Source organism: Hirundo rustica, chromosome 24 (assembly GCF_015227805.2).
Source record: "Hirundo rustica isolate bHirRus1 chromosome 24, bHirRus1.pri.v3, whole genome shotgun sequence".
Lineage (NCBI taxonomy): Eukaryota > Metazoa > Chordata > Aves > Passeriformes > Hirundinidae > Hirundo > Hirundo rustica.
In genome coordinates, this window is record NC_053473.1 from 4,944,733 (window position 1) to 4,953,515 (window position 8,783).

The 8,783-nt window shown below is 54.0% G+C and overlaps 1 protein-coding gene across 1 annotated transcript; it reads left to right on the forward strand.

Annotated features, from left to right (window-relative positions):
- The first annotated feature begins 1,445 nt into the window (after positions 1-1,445).
- Positions 1,446-4,972, forward strand: GUCA1A (guanylate cyclase activator 1A). The gene is made up of 4 exons (XM_040085647.1): positions 1,446-1,643; positions 3,763-3,912; positions 4,422-4,512; positions 4,812-4,972. Exons 1-4 carry the CDS (start codon positions 1,446-1,448, stop codon positions 4,970-4,972), a joined length of 600 nt encoding a protein of 199 aa, XP_039941581.1.
- The last annotated feature ends 3,811 nt before the right edge of the window (positions 4,973-8,783 follow it).

The following is an 8,783-nucleotide window of genomic DNA, read 5'->3' on the forward strand; positions in this document are numbered from 1 at the left end:
TCTAAAAACCCCGTCCAACTCGTCCTGTCACGTAGTGCCCGCTGCGCTGGGTGTCACAGCACAGGGCACGGAGCGAGCGGCCACCCAGCCCCGCTCACCTGCCCGGCACAGCAACCTTCACACCCAAGGTTCATCTTGCACAACAGGGACCTGGTGGCGAGTACAGAATTAGCACATCCAATTAGTGTTCCTCGGCTTAATTCCTTTTCCGTAAGTGTTTTATGATTGTGTAATACTGCTTTTTTTAGCAGAGTTTTTTCCTAATTTACTGTGCTGCAGGAGCGACACTGGGCTCTGCTACTTGTTAGATAACTGCAGTTGTTTGATATAAACTGTGTATTTTGGATAAAATCTCTGTGGAACAGACCCTGGAGTCACATCCATCCACTTCTGGCCGAGGATCTGGGCTGTGATGCTTTCTGAAGATATTTTATTCCTGAGTATTTCTCAGAATGCTGTGTGTCAAAGTGAAAACAACACTGGATTTGGTCATATTTACATAGAGAATTTTTCATGGTGATCCATCATTAGTGGAAATTGAAGCTGCATTTAACTCCACTGGTGTGAGCTGAATTTGTAATGCAGATGCCAGCACACCCTGCTGGGGTGGCAGAGTGTGGGACAATTTTGAGGGAAAAATCACTCAATTAGCAGGACCAAAACTGGACAGGGGACCCCCAGACCTGGGGGAGAGGACCCTTCCTCTTCCTGATCTCTGCAATTAAATCATTAAACCCTTACCTTTCAAAGCAGTTATGTTTCTATATTTGTCTCCTCACACTGAATTTACCCTCCTGGTGTGTCTCTTCCAGAAGTTCAAGTGGCACTTCCCCTCCCTGAATTCCAGGCTCTAGGGCCCCTCTGGAATCCTCTGGCAGACTGAGGTGACGGGAGAGCAAAAAGCAATAATAACACAGAGGATTCAGAGCAGTTTTCTCTCATTCTTCTCACTCTGGCTCTGGTGCAAAAGTTGTTGCTCATGTGACACCAGCCCCCCCCCACCCCAAAATGATAAATTAAGTGGATTAAGAGATTAGCTCATCACAGAGAAAATTCCACCCTCCTAATCTCCTGCTGGCCCTGTAATCTGCAATACTTCCCCGTTTTACCTCTTTTCTATTTTAACCCTGAACTCTTAATGCCTGGCACCACTCATTGGCTGGGGAGGGATTTGCTGGGTGCTTAAATGTCACCTTCCCGTCCAAAGAGGGTTTTGTGCTTTTGGGTTTTCTCAGGAAGAGGGGTCTCCTGTGTCCATCACCACTGGAATCTGTACAGCACCAGGCCCTCCGGCTTTTCCTGATGCTCTGACCCCTGCAGTGCTGGACACGTCTGGACTTTGAAGGCAAGAAGAAGAATCGCGAGATAATTTTTTTTTTTTCCTTTCCCTAAATTTCACAAACCCTCAGTTTTTGGCTGCAAAGGGACCAGCGCTTGGTGTGGAGATGGGGAACATGGATGGGAAATCCGTGGAGGAGCTGAGCACCACCGAGTGCCACCAGTGGTACAAGAAGTTCATGACAGAGTGTCCTTCTGGCCAGCTCACCCTCTACGAGTTCAAACAGTTTTTTGGCTTGAAAAACCTGAGTCCATCAGCGAACAAATACGTTGAGCAAATGTTTGAGACGTTTGACTTTAATAAGGTAAATATTGTCCTTCCCACTCGTGCTCTGCGCCCTGCGATCCCGTGTGCTGGGGCTGGGAGGGTGTGAGAGAGAAACTGCTCTGCCCATCTACAGCCTGATTTACTGCGGCCTCGTAAATTGTAGAATCAGTTCTGGAACGTGAAAAATGCCAGCATAAACTCTTCACCCACTGCCTGCTCTGCAAGGACACAGAGGCCTCTTCCCAGAAGTGACATTTCCCTTTTAAAACAGTGGGGTTTTATCTGGCAGTCTTTGATCCCTTTAAAATGAAGTGCCCTTTAATCCTCGGACGCCGGGTGTTGTGACAGTGGCTGTGAGGACAAGGGCTGCATTCATGCGGGGACAGCGAGTCCCAGCGCGGCTCGGGGCTGGTGGCGTTGTTGGAAACTGGAAATGGATTGCACCAGGATTGATTTTATTCCGTGGGATAAGGGAGCTCGGGCTCCCCGTGGAGAGGCTTTGAGCCCAGGCTGTGGCTGTGCCCGACCCCAGAGCGGGGCAGTCCTGGGGCAGGGATTTGGGAATGTAGTCCCGGAGGAGGGGCTTGGGAATGCAATCCCAGAGCAGAGATTCGGGAATGTAGTCCTGGAGCAGATATTTGGGAATGCAGTCTTGGAACAGCAATTTGGGAATGCAGTCCCAGAGCAGGGATTTAGGAATGCAGTCCTGGAGCAGATATTTGGGAATGCAGTCCCGGAACAGATATTTGGGAATGCTGCTCCCCCTGCTCAGGAGCTGTGCCAGGGAAGCAGATGGATGCTGCGTTTCCCAACAGGAAACTGCGTCCTCCTCTACTGGCAAATGACCCGAAATTGCGCCTCCTTCCAGCTGAGGAATTTATTTTATGGCAAACCCAAGGGCTCAGTGGCATTAATCCCATTGACAAAAATGCAAATCAGCCCCGACATCCTTCAGGTGTTCGGTTTGTGCCTTGGCCTGTCCCTTGCTCGCTGCCCCGTGTTTGAACGCGTGCCTGAAAAGGGAATCGATGCACAGGAAATCCTGCTGGGAATGGGCTTTAGCAGCTATTTGTACCTAATCTGGCTCCTGCAGCAGTGGGATAAAGCCGATGATCTCCTCTGGAACCGGCCCCGGGGCGGTGCCTTTGTTCATTGACAAAACCCCGGCTTATGCTCTGCCCCTGGTTTGTAGCGGGAGTCATGGAATCATTAAGGCTGGGAAGGGTCCCTAAGATCACGGAGCCCAGCCGCTATCCCAGCTCTGCCCATTCTCCACGGGACGCGTCCCCAGTGCCACATCCACACGGCTTTGGGGCGCTTCCAGGGCAGTGCCACAAACTGCTGTGAGAACCGTTTCCCTTCGAAGCACCCCGGGAACGCTCTGCCGTGGGCAGGAGGCATTTTAACAACCTCCTGGAAGCCGTGAGCACCACGGGCAGTGTCTGGGGGCAGTTTGGAGCTCCTGCCAGCAGCTTTGCAGCGGTGCCACCGCCCTGGGTCCGGCTGGACGCCTCAAACACCGCGGTGTGAGCTGGGGTGGGCAAACACCGGGGAGGAAAGTCAAAGATAAAAGTGTTTGTGCTCCAAACGTGGAGCAGGTACAGAAATGGCACAGGGACGGAGAAACAGCTTCCCAGCCCGAGATGTCAGCAGCAGGCCGGGGTGACTCCTGAATTTACACCTCTGGAAATGAGACCCCTGGCAGGAGAAAGGAGCTGTAGGTTTGTGCAGGCGGGATGAGGCTGGGTAATTTATCAGGGTTCATCAGCATAAACCTCTCTGACCTCTGAATTCCCTCTGCTTTGGGCTGGTAATTAATTAATGCCTGGCACATTCATTCCCTGCGCACAGGTCAGCCCTCAGTCCCCACGCCGGATCCACCCACCCAGTCCGTGCCTCCCCGACATGTAACGGTCCAAGGCTGGACTTGATGATCTTGGAGGCCTTTCCCAGCCTTAGGGATTTTATAATTCTATGATTCTACAACATTTCTGCACAGATTCAGGTGGAACCTTGGCTTTCACTGCTGCATTCCATGAGGTCTCAGGGTGGAGGGACCAATTCCAGGGGGGACTTCCAAAAGTGACCAAGAAAATCCCTCCTTGCCTAACTCTCTGCTCTTAATCTCACTTTAGCTTCTAACCTTCTGCTTTCAGGATGGCTACATAGATTTTATGGAATACGTGGCAGCTCTGAGCCTGGTGCTGAAGGGGAAGGTGGATCAGAAGCTGAGGTGGTATTTCAAGCTCTACGATGTGGATGGGAACGGCTGCATCGACCGGGCTGAGCTGCTCAACATCATCAAAGTGAGTGGGCTCAGCTCTTCCATTCCTGCCACAGATCGGGCCCAGGGACGCAGAGATGCTGCCACAGGAGCTTCCAGCCCCGTGAATTCCATGGCTGATTAGCAGACCCTGCCCAAACCTGCTGCTGTCCTCTGCCGGCACTCCCGGCTGGAGCTCGGACACACAGCAGCCCCTGGTCCTCCCCTGGCAGCCTTCTTCACCCTGCTCACTGAAACTGGGGCTAAGATAAGCACTTGAATTTAATCTAAGGGTTTTCAGAGGTGAATGGCTTCTGGCTTATCTCAGGATGCCCACTAAATCTTGTAAAGCATTGGTTGCCCTTTTAGGTGATTTTAATCTCCAGCTTTTTAGACAGGACTTATTCCTTTCAAATCCTAACTGCTTGAAAATGAGTTTTAGCCCTGAAAAAGAGTTTGGCCTTTTATGTCTGGTCATTTGGCCACTTGTTCTGATGGGCACACAAACCTGCAGAGCACTCAGTAACTGCCTGTGCCCCTCGTTCCCTCCAGGCCATTCGATCCATCAACCGCTGCAACGAGAAGATGACGGCGGAGGAGTTCACAGACATAGTGTTCCAGAAAATCGATATCAACGGAGACGGTGAGGCCCTTCCTTGGGCAGTGCCACTGCTCCTGCAGTCCCCTTTTCCCTCACTCCAGGCTGCATGTCCCAAACCCCCAGGATGGGGAGAGCTGGCAGAGGGTGTGAGGGTGGAGCTCTCCATCCCCTCTGGGCTGCCCGAGCGGGCGCTGCCCACTGCCCCTCCAGGGTGGGAGCTGGGGTGGGCTTTGGGGCGCGATACCCGGTGCTGAGACCCCGATTTCAGGGTCTGTGCCGATGCCGGGGGGGCGGGCAGGGAGGAGCGGGGTTCAAGGGAGCTCTGTGAACGCGCCCTGCAGGTGAGCTGTCCCTGGAGGAGTTCATGGAGGGCGTGCAGAAGGACGAGGTGCTGCTGGACATCCTCACCCGCAGCCTGGACCTGACACACATCGTGAAGCTGATCCAGAACGACGGCAAGAACCCTCAGGAGGGGGAGCAGGATGCCCAGGCTGCCCAGTAACCCCCGGGACGCTCTCCCTCGGCCTCCCCCCGGCACTGTCACCTCGATGGGGCTGTGGGGTGCAGCTCCCCACTGACAGACTGTCCCGGGGCAGCGGGAGGAGAGGGACGGGCTGCAGAGCTGGGCTGTCCCACACGGACCCGCGGTGGCCTCGGCTCGCTGCTGCTGAGCTCAGAGAGGGGACAGCCGATGCTCCCTGGGCACGGGAGAAGCACGAAGCTGTGCAGCTCAGGAACACGCCGAGAACACCCCAAAATTCCCACCGAGGCTGTGGCCAACACCCCCTCAGCGGGGTCCAACCCCGGGGCTGCCCAGGATTGGCCCCGGTGAGGGGAGTCCTGGAAAAGCAGACCCAAACCTTCTCCTTCCATCTGTATTTCCAGAGCAAGAAGTCACCGCTTCTGTCACTCTTTCCTTCGTTTGTTATTATTTGCTCAGCAGTGATTAGTGATAATGTGAGTTAAAACCACGTTTTTACGAGCTAGAAAAACGGGAGGGGTGAAATGCAGTGGCTTTTCTTCGTTTAAAAGCACTAAAAACCTTGAATGGTGCCTTTTTTTAACAACCCCCTGGACTGTAAGGAAATGTTTCTCCCTGAAGCATCTGGAAGGAAGGAAGCGCTTCCAGATGAGCAGAATCAGCAATGCAGCAACCTGAGGGGGAGAAGCTTTGTGGGATTATTCCTGCACGTTTTACCACCTGGAAAACGAGCAGCAGGAGGTTTTGACCCCCGTGTCTGGCTGGGTTTTGGAGGGGGTGAAACTCAGCTCCGAGTGCCCTGGAGGATTCCTGACAGGCCCTGGGGCCCATCACCTCCAGGTGGGATCAGGGCAGTGCCTGGGAATTCTGGAGCCCCTGGAAGGGGCAGGGCTGCCAGCCCCCAACGCACAAGGGCGGCTGCGGGAGCGGCCTCTCCCCAAACACCCCGAGCTGAGCCGGGCTGCGCCCCGGCCGCTCCTGCAGGGAGGTTCCTCACCCTGGGAGCAGTCCCAGGCGTGGTGAGGCAACACAGGACACCAGGAAGGATTCCTTGCCCAGCTGAGAGTTTTGTTATTTAGCACTGGGTGTTTGCAATTCATAAGCAGCCTCCTGACCATTTCTCCTGCGCGTCTTTTTCGCTCGACAGAGTTTTACCTGGAAGCTTTTGCACTTCCGGCCCTACGGTGAGCTAATAAAGACGTTTTACGATATTATTTCAGGTCGTGCCTCTTCTCTCTTCCAATCAATCCTGCTGTTTCCAGCAGGGCAGATTTAGTGGCTCACACGAGTACGAAACAGCTGCTCTGGGGTTGTTGTCAGGCTCACAAACCACAGCACCCTGGACAGGAGCCCGTGATGGGCCAACTTGGCCACTCACAGCACTGCAAGAGGGAGCAGCTGCAACCCCTCCTTAGAGGTGGGCTGAGCTGTTTACTCCGAGTGTAACTCTCTTTCTTGCAGCAAAACCGACTCCCCCGCACATGACCAGCACAAAACTCAGAGCCCTTTGGCTCTGCAGCAGCACGAGGAGAGAGCTGAGCTCAGGGCGGATTTTCTGAGCAGCTTCCACAGGCACAGACACCATCAGTCCTGCCCGAGCTCTCCCCAGCCTCCCCTCTGCGCTCAAGGAGCAGCAAGAAGCAGCTTTGACCAGCCAGATTCCCATTTATAAAGGCAAAGTTATTCCAAAAGGGCTGTCCCTGTCCCCAGCCCTGTCCTCGTCCCTCTCCAGTCCCATCCCTGTCGCCATTCCTGTCCCCAACCCTGTCCCATCCCAGTCCCGTCCCTGTGCCCATCCCGGTTTTTGGGATCCCTCTGTCCCCATCCCTGTCCCCATCCCGGTTTTTGGGACCCCTCTGTCCCCATCCCTGTCCCCATACCGGTTTTTGGGACCCCTCTGTCCCCATCCCGGTTGTTGGGACCCCTCTGTCCCCATCCCTGTCCCTATCCCGGTTTTTGGGACCCCTCTGTCCCCATCCCTGTCCCCATCCCGGTTTTTGGGACCCCTCTGTCCCCATCCCGGTTTTTGGGACCCCTCTGTCCCCATCCCTGTCCCCATCCCGGTTTTTGGGACCCCTTCCATCTCCCCGCGCTCCCGCCGTGTCCTCCCGTCCCGCAGCGCCCTCTGCCGGCCCCGCGGGGAGCAGCAGGAACGCGCCGGGACCGGGCCGGGACCCTAAAACCCGAGAGAATCCCCCAAAACACTCCCGGGACCCCAAAACACTCCCGGGACCCCAAACCCGAGAGAATCCCCCAAAACACCCCCGGGACCCCAAAACACCCCCGGGACCCCAAAACCCGATGGAATCCCCCAAAACACCCCCGGGACCCCAAAACACTCCCGGGACCCCAAACCCCTGCGAATTCCCAAAACACCCCAGAGACCCCAAACCCCGAAAGAATCCCCCAAAGCAGCCCCGTGTGCGTGCCCGGAGCGCGCAGCTTCTGAGGTGCAGTTAACTTGGAAGGAAAGAAAGAAGAGGAAGGAGAAGGAGAAGGAGAAGGAGAAGGAGAAGGAGAAGGAGAAGGAGAAGGAGAAGGAGAAGGAGAAGGAGAAGGAGAAGGAGAAGGAGAAGGAGAAGGAGAAGGAGAAGGAGAAGGAGAAGGAGAAGGAGAAGGAGAAGACATCAAGGAAAGAAAGGAAGGAACAGCACACATGAAGACAGGAAGGAAAGAAAGGAAGGAAAATAAAGGGGGCAAGGGAGGAAAAGAAGGAAAAGAAGAAAGAAAGGAGAGGAATTTTGCTGTGGCACAGCAGCGCACAGGTGCTGTAAGAAAACCAGAGACCACAGCAGTCCCTGCAGTGACCAGCACGAGGCTGAGGAGGTCACTCTGGCTTTCCACAGGACATTTTCCAGGGGAACCTGCCCACAGGAGTTTCGGGAATGACCTGGACACAAACCCTGTCCCAGGGGAGCCGCCCCTGCCCAAACCTCCGCTGCACACAGGGCAGGGCTGAGCACGGAGCTGGGTGCGGGGATCCTCTCTGCTCCTCAGCTGTTACCCTGGTTTTTCTGAGTTTTTTATTAGCCTTTTGATTTTCATAAATGGAGTCAGATCTTTTAGTTACTGTAACATATTAGAGCAGTTTTTCTACCTTTCCCACAGAAGTAATATAAACAAACCCTTTGTTTTTCATTCTCTGTCCTTTGTTTGCATATTTCTAACCTGAAAACAATTGTAACTGACAATTGGTCTGGCCACTGAGGCTGAGGGGTGGAAACCCCAAAAAGCCAATCTTCTGCTGGACCCACAAATGTATAAAAGTAAAAGAATAAACAAAGGGGTCCTCTTCTCTCCGCTCTTTCAGCTGGGAGCTGGATCAGAGGAACCTCTGCGAAAATCTCTTGTCTGCGTGTGAGTTCTTTGTGTGTCTCAGTGACACTCAGCCTGTCATTCCTGCTGCTCAGCGCTTTCCCCAGGGCTGCATCTCCCGGAGTATTTTAGGATGTGATGCCTCCTTGGCTCCTGTTCCCTCTTCCCTTCAACAACAGCCTCAGCTCCAGCCTGATCATTCCACCTTTGGTCCTGCCCAACTGCAGGGGCATCCAACACGGGTCAGATGGGAGCCCGGAAAAGTCATGTGGCATTTGCCTTTCCCAAGCCATGCTGATTCCCAGGTTAGAGCAGAAAGCAATCCGATCAGTCAAATCCAATTCGAGCTGGGCCCTAAGTCTGGAAAACGGATTATGAAAAATGCCTGACATCAAGAGCCTGCAGTGAATGTTGAATGGAGTTGGGGAGGAGATCAGGGTGTTTATACCCAGGGCTTTAAAACAGCACCCAGGCCAAAGCACCTTGAGATTTCTTGACTAAAGATTACTCAGTTGAT